At 40.5% G+C, this 18,153-nt stretch overlaps 1 protein-coding gene across 1 annotated transcript in view; it reads right to left on the minus strand.

Annotated features, from left to right (window-relative positions):
* The window catches only part of LOC126475493 (uncharacterized), a 248,704-nt gene that overhangs the window by 163,039 nt on the left and 67,512 nt on the right, over window positions 1-18,153 (minus strand). Inside the window, exons 3-4 of the mRNA XM_050103399.1 lie at window positions 14,276-14,370; window positions 1,894-1,968 (exon numbers count right to left, since the gene is read on the minus strand). Coding sequence (XP_049959356.1) covers window positions 1,894-1,968; window positions 14,276-14,370 — 170 coding nt within the window. The remainder of the gene's footprint in view (window positions 1-1,893; window positions 1,969-14,275; window positions 14,371-18,153) is intronic.

Below are 18,153 nucleotides of genomic sequence, written 5' to 3' on the forward strand. Positions count from 1 at the left end.
GGAATTTATTACTTATTTGGTTACTATCACTATATTTATCATCATGATTTTTATTATTCCCTCTCTCACTTGATCAGGAGGAATGACAATGTCAATTTGTTTGTACATGTATTATATAGGAGCCTGTTGACCAGTTTATAATATATACTTAAAAGTGCTACAGGAAAGTAAACTGCTGGGCGTCCACTGAGTTTCCCTCAATTTTGTTTGACAATAGTTGAAGAGCTATTTTAAACTGATTTGGCATCGATCTGATATTAAAGTATAAGTGCAGATATTTTTAAGCCAATCCCAAGCAATGTTTCAAAAATAGGCAGTGAAGCAACTACTGAAGTTAGGAATGTTGTGCTATGCCACTGGGTGCTCAAGTCTTCTTTTGACCCAGTTTGGCAGTGTCTATTCATTCAGGTAGACACTCAACTGGTTGTCTTTCCCATTTAAAAGACTGTAAAACAAATACACCAGGGCTTGTGAATATGACTGCTTTCACTGGTCACTCAGCCTGTGATATGACAGCACATGCCTATGCATGAACTGTAATAGGATGTGCTGGATGGGTGCATAGAACAGATCTTCCCCAGAGGTACACACTCATGGTAATGGTTTGAGACTAATTTCTTTTTAAAAAGATGACAAGGTTACATCAAATAATGGAAAATCTAGGACAGAATAATGACAATATTATGAAAAGGATAGATCGCTACTCTCCATATAATGGGATGCTGAGTTACAGACAGTGTAAAGGGACAAATCCTCCTCTAGCATTACTTTTCCTCAATAGTAGTAGTCAATACCAGTTATATTTTTTCGAATTTTGAACATGTCAATATTATCTCAGCTGTTTTTATGAAAAATTTCATATAATGTTATAAACAATATGTTATATTTTAAGCTAAAATATGTGAAAAGGAATTATTCTATTTTCGTTGTTACAATCAATATGTACTAGCTCTGAATGTACAGTTGATTTTTTTTTTTTTTTTTTTTTAGAAACATTTGAAATTACAAACTATTTGGCACACTTAAAATTTTTATTATTAATTATGCAATGATTGTTTAATATGTTTATTTCTGGATTCCTTTATGAAGTAATAACTGAACTTAATAAAAATTCATTTCTCAAGAAAAATTGTAAACCCTTTGGAAATGAAGTGGTAGTAAGCATGCCTCCAATTAGATTAGACATAGTTGTGTATTTTGGGCAAACTATGTAATTTCAGCTATGTTAACGTGAAAATTCAAAAGACTGTGTGATATATTAAAATGTGACAAAATAAATTAACGTAAAAACAAAATGACATTATTCAAAATTATTGAGATCAATTGAACCATGAGAACCTAAAATGTGAGAATTTCAGCTTCAAGAATCAGACCCCCAGGCAAGAACAACTGGAGCCAACTCTACAAGAAAATATAAGTAAACTAAAAAGTTTATTGTAATCTTACTCCTGTCAAATCTTCAGAAAAAGCTTTGCAAATTGGTGAACAATAGTAGCAACCAGGAAGGAGGGGGTAGATTACAACAGGCACAACAAAAAACTGATTTACATTTGAGTTTTTGGCCAAAAGGATTTCTTTTCAAGTAGAAAACACACACGCAGTCACACAAGTAGAACTCACACGCACCTGACCACTGTCTCTGGCTGCTGAGGCCACTGAATTTACCTCAATGGCCAGAGATTGTGGTCATATGTATGCAAGTTACGTTTGTGTGAATACATGTGTATTCTCTACTCTAGAAAAAAACATTTTGGCCAAAAGCTCAAATGTGTAGCTGTCTTTTCTTTGTGTCTGTCTACAGCTCAGTATCCCCTCTATAAAGTGATTAACAGTTTATCCTTTTTATAATATTGACAAGATTATATAATTTTTTAAATGTTCATTTTTACTTACTCCTCTGCATTGAACTGTTGTTTCTGACTATACAGATGTTCCACTCTGTCACAGAATACTGAACAAGGTATAACACTGCAAAATAAATGCAGAAATTTCATTAAATCAATATTTTGTATTTACCTACACATTTAATAACATCATGTAAAATAACATGTTGTGAAGATAAGAAAATGGTGAAAAGTGATTGTAGGGGCTGTTTTTTTATGCAGAAGTGAGTGCTGATAATTAGAACTATAATTCATTATACCATATAAGATTTTCTTGTGTGCAGTTTATAAAGAATAGAATAAATGACTGCTTGTCACACTGGACCATGACATACGTAATATACCAAAAATGTGAGTAAAGCATTTCCATTATTAGAAATGAAGGTCAGAGATTGATATCAGCAAAATTGATACAATATTTAGTTTTAGGTACATAAATAGTAACACAAAAATTGGAAATAGGCTTGGGTGGAAAATAAGAGCAAGATAAGATGCAGTAATGATTTGTCCAAGTTTATTACATTGTTTATTATATAATGTTGTGCAGAAAACAACTGTGTACCATTGTTGCTATTTGTATATGAATGTTTGGTGAGTGGAGATCCCATCAGAAACACCGCCTGTATATGAGTGTGGCTGGTTTTCTACAAAATTGTATAAGTACCATACAAGTACTGACCACCATTGGCTTGATAAAGGGCACCAGAAAGGAATGAGTAATGAATGTCTGAAAATGACAATTGCAGATGTTATGACTTAAGAGAGCAACCACTACATGTGATGCATGCTGACAATGTAAAGTGTCATCTTTTCACAGCCATAGTTTTTTTATAGGCTTGTGAGGACTTGACCAGTGAGACTCCCTACTCCCCAACATAACATCTCTGAGTGTCGAGTGCCACTGAATAGATACACTCTGCCAGTTTAGTCTATACTCAGCCTGTGTTACATTATGGAGAGGGAGAGGGGGGGGGGGGGGAGGGAGGCTCCATGGAGATTCAACCAGCAAGGATCCTCAATACAACATCTCAGACTATCAATTGGTACTGAGTTGATACTCTCTGCCAGTTTTTGTCTCGACTCTACCTGTGTTATACCAGGATACTCAGTCCACAACAGTGTATATACAATGTGTAAATAAAGCAGTACACTCTAATGTATGGATTCATCTCGTACCTTATCACATCTGTCTGTACATGAGTTCCTACAGACATTTTGAAATGGGCATTCAGTAATGTGACACCTTGTAGCATCAAAAACTGGGAGTTCTGTGGAATTGCATCTTTGGGGAGTACACGCTGGGACAGTGGGTTGCAAAAATTACATCTCTCATCTACTTAAATTGTAGGAAGAACCATGTTACAGGAATGTACAGTGCCAGTCTTCCAAAGATGAGGACTAACATCACGTCAGAATATTACAAAAGAAATGTTGGACATCTGAAGAAGAGAGCACTGGACCAACACTTTTGAGACTGGCAACCAAGAGTACAGGATCATCAAAGCGAATGGAAATTTGATAAACAACAAGCCGGAAGTCGAAAACATTTTGAATAATCATTTTTTAAATGTTGTAGAGAAAATAGGGATCTAAATGTTCATTAGAAGAAGCAAGGCAGTTAATGGAAGAGGTCTTACCCACACCGTTTGATACAATTGAAATTCCACCCACCGCTCCTGCTGAAATTAGGAAGATAATAAACTCTCTCAAGAATAAAAGCTCATATCAAACTGATGGCATTTCCAGCAGGATAATAAAAGCTTGTTCCCAAGAAATAAGTAGAATTCTTAGCCACACATGTAATAGCTCTCTGAAGCAGGGTAAGTTCCCAGATAGACTGAAGTACGCCATTGTTAAACCACTGCATAAAAAAAGGGGATATGTCTGATATCAACAACTACCGCCCAATCCCTCTTCTGACTGCCTTATCCAAAATTTTTGAAAAAGTAATGTATTGTAGAGTAACTTCACACCTTTGAAAAAATAAAGTTTTAACAAAATGTCAGTTTGGTTTCCAAAAGGGTTTTTCAATGGAAAATGCTATATATACTTTCACTAATGAAATATTAAATGCTCTGAGTAACCAGAAGTCACCCGTTGGGATTTTTTGTGATCTATCAAAGGCTTTTGATTGTGTAAATCATGGAATACTTCTAGATAAGCTCAAATACTGTGATATGAATGAGACAGTGCTCCAATGGTTTAAATCATACCTAACTGGAAGAGTGCATAAAGTTGAAATAAGCAGCTCACATAATATGCAAAAAAACTGGTGATTTCTCAAACTGGGGAACAATCGAGAAGGGGGTGCCGGAAGGTACGGTCTTTGGTCCTCTGCTGTTCTTAATATATATTAATGACTTGCCATTCTTTATTCACGAAGATGCAAAGCTGGTACTTTTTGCTGATGATACAAGTATAGCTATCACATCCAACAAACAAGAATTAACTGGTGAAATTGTAAACAATGTTTTTCAGAAAATCATTAAGTGGTTCTCTGCAAATGGGCTCTCATTAAACTTTGATAAAACACAGTATATATAGTTCCACACAGTAAATGGAATGACATCATTGATAAATATAGACTTCGATCAGAAATCGGTAGCTAAGGTAGAATATTCAAAATTTCTAGGTGTATGCTTTGATGAGGGGTTGAACTGGAAAAAACACACTGAGGATCTGCTGAAACGTTTGAGTTCAGCTACTTATGCTATTAGGGTCATTGCAAAGTTTGGCGATATACATCTGAGTAAATTAGCTTACCATGCCTATTTTCATTCTCTGCTTTCCTATGGCATCATATTCTGGGGTAACTCATCATTGAGTAAAAGAGTGTTCATTGCACAAAAGTGTGTAATCAGAATAATTGCTGGAGCTCATCCAAGATCATCCTGCAGACACTTATTTAAAGAGCTAGAGATCTTCACTGTAGCCTCACAATATATATATTACTTATGAAATTTGTTATTAACAATCTGTACGAATTCAAAAGTAATAACAATGCACGTGGCTACTGTTATAACTTCAAGTTGAACAAATATATTTCAAGGAAGACGCAATACATGAAAGCCACAGATCAAGTAAACAGAGTAAGACGTGTGTACACTTTAACAGTCAAATCATAACTGAGTCCGAGTCTAGCGGCCGATGGCTGGCTGACGCGTAGGTGGCGCTGCTGCTGCATGGCTGGCAGACATCGCTGCATGTAGAGGACGCGTGTAACTGCACGGCAGCACTTTGAAAGATCAGCGAGTCATAACACTTTTCCCCCCTTTTTTTGCACAGGTCTTGATGTAGGTGTTGTTTGACTGACCATAAAGTCTCGAGGAGGAGGCTTCCCATACGGACGAAAGCGTCCCTGATGATAATGAGTCAAGATGACAGGAGACGTCGGGGTTGAATCTGCTGGGGCCCCATGCACCAATCTGCCTGTTTCAGCAAGTCTGGTTGTTATAACAGGAGACATGGGCGATATGTCCGCGTCCGTAGGAGAAGGAGGCGATGAGAGTTGCTCCGACAGATGATTGTCATTTGGTTCCTGCATGGGCATGTCTCCTAGTGCCGTCAGTGCTTGTGCTGGCAACGATATGATGGTGAGAGGGGTGAGCGGACTGCATTGTGGGTAATGAGAGATTCCAGTATCCCGAGTGTCAGGTAGAGCCGAAGGTGGTGTAGCGGCATCCGGAACAGGCGTTGCCGGCACACGAGGCCGAAGCTGGTCCGAATGACGCACTGCAACACCTGTGTCTGTCTGGATTTCATACAGGCGTTGGCCACGGTGTCGTAAGATGTGGCCAGGACTCCAGTTTGGCTGCCTGCCATAACCCTATACCCATACAAGGTCTTCGGTGGTGAACCGGCCAAGCAAAGGCACCTGCAGCCGTGAAGTGGAAGGCCGCAGAAGATGAAATAGCGTGCGGGGCTGTCGCCCATGTAAGAGCTCAGCCGGGCTGTGGTTGCCCATGGGGGTGAAACGGTAAGAAGCCAGAAATTGGAGAAGCACATCATCAGCAGCAGAAGAAGTCAGGAGTTTCCTCATCTGAGCCTTAAATGTGCGGACCAGTCATTCAGCCTCACTGTTTGACTGTAGATGGAACAGAGTGGCCGTGACATGCATGACGCCATGACAGGCGCAAAAATCCGCAAAATCGGAAGAGGCAAATTGCGGACCATTATCAGTTACAATAGTAGAGGGAAGGCCTTCCAAAGAGAAAATGCGAGCTAGAGTATTGGTGGTTGCCACGGTGGTAGGCGACATGCAATGGACAATGAAAGGAAAGTAAGAGTAGGCATCAGTAATGAGAAGCCAATAAGTACCTAAAAAAGGTCCCACGAAGTCAGCATGAATACACTCCCAGGGCTTCTCAGGTGAAGGCCATGGTGCCAAAGATGACTTCGGGGCAGCGGTCTGTGATGCACAAGGGCCGCAGGTAGTGACTATGTGTGCGATTTCAGAGTCGATGCCGGGCCAGTACACGTGACGGCGCGCCAGAGATTTTTTGCGAGAGACACCCCAGTGCCCTTGGTGAAAGAGGCGCAAGACCAAAGCACGCAGAGACACAGGTACCACAACACTCAGCGAAGCATTTTTGGTGGAAAGGAGGATAACACCATCTCTAGCCATGAGGCGGTAACGCAAAGCATAGTAGTTCCACAACGGGTCAGAAGTCTTAGCAGACGGACGATCTGGCCAACCCTTCTGAATACAGCGTAAAACGCGGGAGAGGGTAGGGTCAAAACAGTTTGCTGAAATGTACGAATACCATCCCGAGAGAGTTGACAACCCCAAGTACGTGATAGATGCCTGAAAAAATTTTGATTTTTGTAGATTACACTTAAGACCGGCAGTCTGTAAGACATGAAAAAGTGTGCAGAGATTTTGAAGATGTTCGTCAGTGGTGGAGCCAGTGACAACAATGTTGTCCTGGTAATTTATACACCCAGGGACAGAGAGCAATAATTGTTCAAAGAATCGCTGAAAGAGAGCAGGGGCACTGGCAACCCTGAATGGCAATCGTTGGTATTGATAGAGGCCGAAAGGCGTGTTAAGGACCAGAAACTGCTGGGAAGCAGCGTCGAGAGGAAGTTGGTGATAAGCTTCTGACAGGTCAAGTTTAGAAAAATACTGGCCTCTAGCAAGTTTAGTGAACAATTCTTCAGGTTGAGGCATAGGGTAGGTGTTGATAAGGCATTGAGCATTTACAGTGGCTTAGAAATCGCCACAGAGACGAATATCACCATTTGGCTTAGCAACGACAACAACAGGAGAGGACCACTCACTGGAAGTGACAGGAAGCAAGACCTCTGAAGCAGTGAGACGATCCAGCTCCCATTTGACCTGATCACAAAGGGCCACAGGAATGGTCCAAGCCCGAAAAAACTGAGGCTGAGCAATGGGTTTGAGCGTGATATGAGCTTCAAAGTCGTTTGCACAGCCTAACCCAGGAGAAAAAAGGGACGAAAATGTCGTCGACAAGGAATCCAATTGAGCATTAGGAATAGCATCAGAGACGATATTGACAGAGTAATCTATGGAGAACCCAAAAACGTGAAAGGCATTGAAACCAAAAAGATTCTCCGCATTACTATGGTCGACCAAAAATATGGGAACAGTGCGAACGCCAGATTTATAAGATACCTCAGCATCAAATTGTCCCAAGAGAGAAATCTGTTTATTGTAAGTCCGTAACTGCCTAGTGACAGGTGGCAGGATTGGAGAACCCAACTGAAGATATGTCTGAGAATTGATGATAGTGGCAGCAGAACCAGTATCCACCTGCACGCAAACATCTCGACCAAGTATTTGGAGAGTGAGGAATAACTTCCCTGAAAGGGAAGAAGTACAATTGACAGACAACACAGAATCAGAATCAGCATCATGTACATGAACATCATGTTTGCAGTTGAATTTGCAAACGGATGACACATGACCCTTTTTCTTTCATTTGTGACACACGGCCCAACGTTGTGGACAATCTTATTGTGAATGTTTCATAAAACACTGCGCACATGAAGGAAGTTGCCGTGGGTTTTGCTGCAGTTTCTTAGAGGTTTGTTTACAGTTAGGTCAAGGCTGTGGCCACATCGGCTGGTGGGGACACGCCACACGCTTTGTCAACATCGCACAGAGGTTGTATTTCCCTGACGTCGCCCCATGCCTCTATTTGCACTCTAGTGGCGCAAGAAATTTCAAAAGACTGAGTGATGGATAGGACTTCATCTAGAATCGGATTTGCCAATTGAAGGGCACATTGCCTAACTTCTTTGTCGGGCACCGATCGGATAATAGCATCCCGTACCATGGAATCGGCGTAGGATTCTTTGTGAACTTCAGCAACAAATTGACACTTTCTACTGAGGCCATGAAGTTCAGCAGCCCAAGCGCGATAGGATTGATTCAGTTGTTTTTGACAATGATAAAAGGCAACATGAGAGGCTACTACATGCGTTTGCTTTTGAAAATAGACAGACAGAAGTGAGCACATTTCAGCAAAGGACAAAGACGCAGGATCTTTCAAAGGACGCAATTGTGACAACAACCAATACATTTGAGGTGAAATCCATGAAAGGAACAGAGACTTACATGTTTGTTTGTCCATGACATGAAATGCCAAGACGTGCTGTTGAAGACATTTTTTGTAATCAGACCATTCTTCCGCCGTCTTGTCGTAAGGAGGAAAAGGAGGTAGAGACAACGACGAGAGATGCCCCGCATTTGATGCTGCAACAGAATCATGAATCACATTTGTGAGAAGCATTTGCTGTTCTATGAGACCTTGCAATAGTTACTCTAAAGTAGCCATGGAAACATGTGGGTCAATGATGGAAAAGAAAAATCACTGCCTCGTCGCCAATTGTTATAACTTCAAGTTGAACAAATATATTTCAAGGAAGACACAATACATGAAAGTCACAGATCAAGTAAACAGAGTAAGACGTGTGTACACTTTAACAGTCAAATCATAACTGAGTCCAAGTCTAGCGGCCGCTGGCTGGTGGCTGCTTAGGTGGCACTGCTGCTGCATGGCTGGCAGACAGCACCCCATGTAGAGGACGCGCGTAACTGCGCGGCGGCACTTTGAAAGATCGGCGAGTCACAACAGCTACAACACTAGGAGAAAGGATGATCTTCACTACTTAAGGTTAAATCTAACTTTGGCTCAGAAGGGGGTAAATTATGCTGCCACGAAAGTCTTTCGTCACTTACCTAATAGCATCAAAAGTCTGACAGATAGTCATATAGCATTTAAAAGGAAATTAAAAGAATTTCTTAAGGGCAACTCCTTCTACTCATTAGATGAATTTTTGGATATAATAAGTGGGTAATTTCCCCAACCCCCATTAAAAAAATTAAAAATATTAAGTGTAATGTAATATTTTGTGTAGTGTAATATCTTGTATAGACACCTGACACGTTCCACATCATTACGAAGTGTCGTATTCATGACCTATGGAACAAGTACTAATCTAATCTCTAAACTAATCTAAACTGGAACAAACTAATAGTAGTTTAATACTTGATTATTAGTGGTAATGATGATGATGATGACGACGACGATGATGATGATGATAACTTACTCTTCATGCACAATTTCTTATGAGTGCAAATTTGTAATAATTGATGTCTGTGGCATTAAATGTATGGACAAGTGTGAAAAGATTCTCAAATCTTCAATGACATTAGGGGTTAGTTTTCTACTTTAGCTATTTCTTCACCTACTCTGGTTGATGTAGCAACATAGAGAAAAAAATTGCATGAAAAATAAATGAAAATTTGAAAACTTATAAATATTTGTAAACTGTGTGATTATTGCATAGAAATGGTTATGTGTTCCCAATACATAAAGAAAGAACACCTTATAGGCAACTCATTTCAGGAACAAAGAATACATGGTGTTAATTAATGAAGCTTATATATGTATTTTTCTAACACAGTAGGGATTCTTATATGGATATCACAGAGTATCTTCTCACTAATGAGTTTTGTAGCTGACAACTTGAGCTTCTTGAAAAAGAAAATGGCATCCAATTAGAGAATAAGACAGCTCTTCATTTGCATTTGTAACCTGCATGAGATTGATCAATTTTATTTTCTCTGCTTCAAAGTGTGAGAGGTTGAGGTGATGTGAATCACGTAACTTTCAACAAAGTATTGACTTGGCTAAGAAATATAAAAGTGTAGGAAAATAAAAAACATCCATCTAATTGCAGTGCAATCCATAACACTGTTACAACAGGCAGTAAGCAATAAAGTGTGGGCATGGATAGCAGTTGCCAAAGCCCTACTCCTGATCTTCACAGCTCCTAGGTTTCATATTTGCAATTAACTGGAATGCAGACCTTTTTTGTTTTTATTCTATATTTTAAGTGTTTAGTCTTGTGAGTTGTTTGATGGTGTTCCTTATCAATTCCAATATTTTAAGATCAAATCAATCTATTCATTTCTGTACTACACCCATTATATTTATTTTTTGTTTATTTAATTATTTAATATAAATAATTTTGTTGGATTTTGTCTTAGTATATTTTATAGAATCGAATTTTTAAATTATAGTTTATTGGTAATGTACGTGTTTTATGAAATATTATATAATTAAAATAATAATGAACATATAATGAATTTTACATATTCTACACTTTATTTGCAATTGCCATGTACCTGCTCTACTGTTCCTCCCAGTGCCTAGATCATTCTTCCTGAAAGCTGGAACAGATGTACAGATGTCCTACTAATCTATTTTTCTTGTCAGGGCCACCAAAACACTTTTTTCCCCACCTATTCATTTTAGTACTGCTTCATTTTGTATTTATTTAACAGGGTATCCACATACAGCACACACACTGACTCACTCTCTCTCTCTCTCTCTCTCTCTCTCTCTCTCTCTCTCTCTGTCTGCTGCCAGTCTCTCTCTCTCTCTCTCTCTCTCTACATGGTGACCAGTTGAGCTTTCTGTTTCATTGAAGAATTGTTGAGTGTGTAATACCTCATATTTTGTGTGACAGGAGACAGAAGGGAGAATTATAAAAGTGTGTTAGTTAAAAATAGATGTAGAAATAAATGGAATGTGAATAATAATGAAACATGAATCAGTCAACAGACCATTGACAAATTCATCAGAGATGCCCTCAATGTAAATATAACAACCACACATTTATTTGAATGATCATCATGTGATATACTCATTAAGAAAATTTGCTATTTTGATAAAACAACTGAGAAATTTGATAATATGGCAAAATATTATGACCATGATCAATAAAATATACATTCTAACTAACTATACAAGTCCTTGACAAAAGCAAGTTGTCATAAATTGTTATGTGATGCGTGGTATATTTTTAAGTGCCTTATGCATTAATCTAATTCTCTTATATTGGTGTAACATATACAGGGTGAGTCACCTAACGTTACCGCTGGATATATTTCGTAAACCACATCAAATACTGATGAACCGGTTCCACAGACCAAACGTGAGGAGAGGGGCTAGTGTAATTGTTTAATACAAACCATACAAAAATGCACTGAAGTATGATTTTTAACACAAACCTACATTTTTTTAAATGGAACCACGTTAGTTTTGTTAGCACAACTGAACATATAAACAAATATGTAATCAGTGCCGTTTGTTGCATTGTAAAATGTTAATTACATCCGGAGATATTGTAACCTAAAGTTGACGCTTGAAACCTCCGACATTCAGTTGCGTGTTGTAACAAACACGGGCCACGGTTGGCGAGCAGCATCTGCAGGGACATGTTTACGAAGACGACCGTGTTTACAAGTGTGGCTGTAGTGCTCTGTTGTGGTTTGGTCTAGCTGTCGCAGTGTCCGTATGTAGCGCTTGCTGCTACTGTTATTCTGCATTCGTCTCTGCACACGGACCAACTGTAGTACACCGTGTTACCAGACGTCTGTGATAGTGTAGTGTTGTAGGAACTGTGACCATGGTGTATTCGAACTCTGAAAAGGCGGAGATGATACTCATCTACAGCGAGTGTCGACGAAATGCAGCTGAAGCCTGCAGGGTGTTTACAGAACGGTACCCGGACAGAGAGCATCCAATGTGCCGCACATTGCAAAACATCTACCGCCAACTGTATGCAACAGGTATGGTCATAGCACGCAAATGGGTCCGTAACTGGCCCATCACAGGAGAAGCAGGTGCAGTTGGTGTGTTAGCTGCTGTTGCCATGAACCCACATATGAGTACATGGAACATTGTGAGAGCCGGTGGACTGAGTCAAAGTAGTGTCATGCGCATACTGCATCGTCACCGCTTTCACCCGTTTCATGTGTCGCTACATCAGCAATTACATGGTGATGACTTTAATCATCGACTGCAATTCTGTCAATGGGCATTAACAGAGAATGCGTTGCACTTCTACCTGTTTACCGATGAAGTGGGTTTCACAAACCACGGGGCAGTGAATCTACAGAACATGCATTACTGGTCCGTGGACAATCCTCGCTGGCTCAGACAGGTAGAGCGACAGCGACCGTGGACTGTATGGTGCGGAATCATTGGCGACCACCTCATTGGTCCTCACTTCATTGCAGGGGCCCAAACAGCTGCAACATACATCACATTTCTACAGAATGATCTGCCAACGTTGCTCGAAAATGTCCCACTGGAAACGCGTCGACGTATGTGGTATCAGCATGATGGTGCATCTGCACATTCCGCAATTAACACTAGGCTGACCCTTGACAGGATGTTCGACGGTCATTTCATCTGACGTGGAGGACGCATAAATTGGCCAGCTCATTCTCCTGATCTTACACCTCTGGACTTCTTTCTGTGGGGTACGTTAAAAGAGAATGTGTACCGTGATGTGCCTACAACCCCAGAGGATATGAAACAACGTATTGTGGCAGCCTGCGGCGACATTACACCAGATGTACTGCGGCGTGTAAGACATTCATTACGCCAGAGATTGAAATTGTGTGCAGCAAATGATGGCCACTACATTGAACAACTATTGGCCTGACATGTCGGGACACACTCTATTCCACTCCGTAATTGAAAACGGAAACCACGTGTGTACGTGTACCTCACCCCTCATGGTAATGTACATGTGCGTCAGTGAAAAAGACCAATAAAAAGGTGTTAGCATGTGGATGTAATGTGCTGTTCCAGTCTCTTCCGTACCTAAGGCCCATCACCGTTCCCTTTGGATCCCTACGTAATTCGGTGCTCTCCGATACACACGATCGAACAGCGGAGGAGTAGTACTCAAGCGTCGACTTTAGGTTACAATATCTCTGGATGTAATTAACATTTTACAATGCAGCAAACGGCACTGATTACGTATTTGTTTATATGTTTAGATGTGCTAACAAAACTAATGTGGTTCCATTTAAAAAAACGTAGGTTTGTGTTAAAAAACATATTTCCGTGCATTTTTTTATGGTTTGTATTAACCAATTACACTAGCCCCTCTCCTCACGTTTGGTCTGTGGAATCAATTCGTCAGTATTTGATGTGGTTTACGAAATATATCCAGCGGTAATGTTAGGTGACTCACCCTGTATACAAGGAAGTTCGTACTGCTCATAGAACATGATTTCTGGTTAAAAAGACTTTTAGACTGATGTCACATATCAGATAGGGATCATTGCTGTGTCTTTTAAAATGCCTATTCCACAGAAAAGCTTACCTTCTTGATCTTCCCAAAGATAAGACAATATTGTTTATAGCTACAGCCAACTTTCTTTATGCTGTACTTATAATCTCCCTATCGATTTGTTGTCAGTTATTTGAAGCCATCTTGAAAATAAAAGGTGATGTGATATGTTTTAGTGTAAATTCTGTATAAGTTTTGGAAAAAAAACTCCACTTTCTGTTTTATTTCAAGGAAAGTAAAAATTGTGCAAAATTGTGTGAAGTCATAAAAATTCTTGTTTTGTATGCAAAGTGGAGTCATTCTCTTTGTTTGTGTAGTCTGAAAGTTTGACATTTTTGTAATGGTAACTGACATATTATTTCCCTCAATAGTATATTCTATAAAACATATGCAAGAGGTACTGGGTTAAATTGAGGGAGGGAAATGTTCAATTTTAACCACTTGATGGCTGGAACAACAAGTTACCTATATTTAGATTTTTCTTTGACCAGTATAACAAGAAAGTTCTAATTGCTGCTTCATTCAGCAAGTTATTCATTTATGTCCTTCAGATACCTCACGCTGATGGCCTACAACATATTTAACTAACCAATTTACATTGAGTAGTGGTACTGCATTCTGCTGAACAGTTTCTAAAATCTATTTAAATTTTATAGTCTGAACCGACAAAATACATTTTACATGAATATTAATACTATTAACATGCAGTATCGGATATAGTTTTAGCTGTCATGAAAATAATCAAAATGTTTAAAGAGAATACTCACCTCATTGTTGAGCCGTACTTTGATCCAATACCTGACCGACTTAGCTGTTTCAAAATTTTTTCCCATTTTTTCCCATGCACAACAGAAAAAGATACCTTGAAAAGAAAATTCAACAGGTGAAAATATAAAAATCTAATCTAAAGGTAAGATAGATGACTAATATAAAAAATTAAATCTTTGGCATGGCTGGAATTCCCTTTTAAAAAATTAAAGCTTTGGTATGATTGGAATTCCCTTCAGTTGAATCAATTTATTAATACGATCATAAGAGGGGTTTGGAATACTATTTAACTGCATTATTTCTTATAGTTTTAAACAGCTATTATTTACAGTAGAAAGAATTTTGGAAATGTCTGCTTGTGTCTGTGTATGTGCGGATGGATATGTGTGTGTGTGTGCGAGTGTATACCTGTCCTTTTTTCCCCCTAAGGTAAGTCTTTCCGCTCCCGGGATTGGAATGACTCCTTATGCTCTCCCTTAAAACCCACATCCTTTCGTCTTTCCCTCTCCTTCCCTCTTTCCTGATGAGGCAACAGTTTGTTGCGAAAGCTTGAGTTTTGTGTGTATGTATGTGTTTGTTTGTTTGTTTTTCTATCGACCAGCCAGCGCTTTCGTATGGTAAGTCACATCATCTTTGTTTTATATATATATATATATATATATATATATATATATATATATATATATATATATATATATATATATATATATATATATATATATATATATATATAATGAAAGTGCTGGCAGGTCGACAGACACACAAACAAACACAAACATACACACAAAATTCAAGCTTTCGCAACAAACTGTTGCCTCATCAGGAAAGAGGGAAGGAGAGGGAAAGACGAAAGGATGTGGGTTTTAAGGGAGAGAGTAAGGAGTCATTCCAATCCCGGGAGCGGAAAGACTTACCTTAGGGGGAAAAAAGGACGGGTATACACTCGCACACACACACATATCCATCCACACATATACAGACACAAGCAGACATATTTAAAGACAAAGAGTTTGGGCAGAGATGTCAGTCGAGGCAGAGGTGCAGAGGCAAAGATGTTGTTGAATGACAGGTGAGGTATGAGTGGCGGCAACTTGAAATTAGCGGAGATTGAGGCCTGGTGGATAACGGGAAGAGAGGATATATTGAAGAGCAAGTTCCCATCTCCGGAGTTCGGATAGGTTGGTATTAGTGGGAAGTATCCAGATAACCCGGACGGTGTAACACTGTGCCAAGATGTGCTGGCCGTGCTTTCAGACAACACCACATACAAAGTTTGCCAAGGTAATCCCATTCCTGATGTCCAGGCGGAGCTTCAGGGAATCCTCAGAACCTTAGGCCCCCTACAAAACCTTTCACCTGACTCCATCAACCTCCTGACCCCACCGACACCCCGCACCCCTACCTTCTACCTTCTTCCTAAAATTCACAAACCCAATCATCCTGGCCGTCCCATTGTAGCTGGTTACCAAGCCCCCACAGAACGTATCTCTGCCTACGTAGATCAACACCTTCAACCCATTACGTGCAGTCTCCCATCCTTCATCAAAGACACCAACCACTTTCTCGAACGCCTGGAATCCTTACCCAATCCGTTACCCCCAGAAACCATCCTTGTAACCATTGATGCCACTTCCTTATACACAAATATCCCACACGTCCAGGGCCTCGCTGCGATGGAGCACTTCCTTTCACGCCGATCACCTGCCACCCTACCTAAAACCTCTTTCCTCATTACCTTAGCCAGCTTCATCCTGACCCACAACTTCTTCACTTTTGAAGGCCAGACATACCAGCAATTAAAGGGAACAGCCATGGGCACCAGGATGGCCCCTTCGTACGCCAACCTATTCATGGGTCGCTTAGAGGAAGCCTTCTTGGTTACCCAGGCCTGCCAACCCAAAGTTTGGTACAGATTTATTGATGACATCTTCATGATCTGGACTCACAGTGAAGAAGAACTCCAGAATTTCCTCTCCAACCTCAACTCCTTTGGTTCCATCAGATTCACCTGGTCCTACTCCAAATCCCATGCCACTTTCCTTGATGTTGACCTCCACCTGTCCAATGGCCAACTTCACACGTCCGTCCACATCAAACCCACCAACAAGCAACAGTACCTCCATTACGACAGCTGCCACCCATTCCACATCAAACGGTCCCTTCCCTACAGCCTAGGTCTTCGTGGCAAACGAATCTGCTCCAGTCCGGAATCCCTGAAGCATTACACCAACAACCTGACAACAGCTTTCGCATCCCGCAACTACCCTCCCGACCTGGTACAGAAGCAAATAACCAGAGCAACTTCCTCATCCTCTCAAACCCAGAACCTCCCACAGAAGAACCACAAAAGTGCCCCACTTGTGACAGGATACTTTCCGGGACTGGATCAGATTCTGAATGTGGCTCTCCAGCAGGGATACGACTTCCTAAAATCCTGCCCAGAAATGAGATCCATCCTTCATGAAATCCTCCCCACTCCACCAAGAGTGTCTTTCCGCCGTCCACCTAACCTTCGTAACCTCTTAGTTCATCCCTATGAAATCCCCAAACCACCTTCCCTACCCTCTGGCTCCTACCCTTGTAACCGCCCCCGGTGTAAAACCTGTCCCATGCACCCTCCCACCACCACCTACTCCAGTCCTGTAACCCGGAAGGTGTACACGATCAAAGGCAGAGCCACGTGTGAAAGCACCCACGTGATCTACCAACTGACCTGCCTACACTGTGACGCATTCTATGTGGGAATGACCAGCAACAAACTGTCCATTCGCATGAATGGACACAGGCAGACAGTGTTTGTTGGTAATGAGGATCACCCTGTGGCTAAACATGCCTTGGTGCACGGCCAGCACATCTTGGCACAGTGTTACACCGTCCGGGTTATCTGGATACTTCCCACTAATACCAACCTATCCGAACTCCGGAGATGGGAACTTGCTCTTCAATATATCCTCTCTTCCCGTTATCCACCAGGCCTCAATCTCCGCTAATTTCAAGTTGCCGCCACTCATACCTCACCTGTCATTCAACAACATCTTTGCCTCTGCACCTCTGCCTCGACTGACATCTCTGCCCAAACTCTTTGTCTTTAAATATGTCTGCTTGTGTCTGTATATGTGTGGATGGATATGTGTGTGTGTGCGAGTGTATACCCGTCCTTTTTTCCCCCTAAGGTAAGTCTTTCCGCTCCCGGGATTGGAATGACTCCTTACTCTCTCCCTTAAAACCCACATCCTTTCGTCTTTCCCTCTCCTTCCCTCTTTCCTGATGAGGCAACAGTTTGTTGCGAAAGCTTGAATTTTGTGTGTATGTTTGTGTTTGTTTGTGTGTCTGTCGACCTGCCAGCACTTTCATTTGGTAAGTCACATCATCTTTGTTTTTAGATATATATTTCCTACGTGGAATGTTTCCCTCTATGATAACTATATATATATATATATATATATATATATATATATATATATATATATATATATATATATATATATATATATATATATATAAAAATAGAGGGAAACATTCCACGTGGGAAAAATTTATCAAAAAACAAAGATGATGTGACTTACCAAACGAAAGCGCTGGCAGGTCGAAAGACACACAAACAAACACAAACATACACACAAAATTCAAGCTTTCGCAACAAACTGTTGCCTCATCTGGAAAGAGGGAAGGAGAGGGAAAGAGGAAAGGATGTGGGTTTTAAGGGAGAGGGTAAGGAGTCATTCCAATCCCGGGAGCGGAAAGACTTACCTTAGGGGGAAAAAAGGACGGGTATACACTCACACACACACACATATCCATCCACACATATACAGACACAAGCAGACATATTTAAAGACAAAGGGGTAAGTCTTTCCGCTCCCAGGATTGGAATGAC

Source organism: Schistocerca serialis, chromosome 4, assembly GCF_023864345.2.
Source record: "Schistocerca serialis cubense isolate TAMUIC-IGC-003099 chromosome 4, iqSchSeri2.2, whole genome shotgun sequence".
Taxonomy (NCBI): Eukaryota; Metazoa; Arthropoda; class Insecta; order Orthoptera; family Acrididae; genus Schistocerca; species Schistocerca serialis.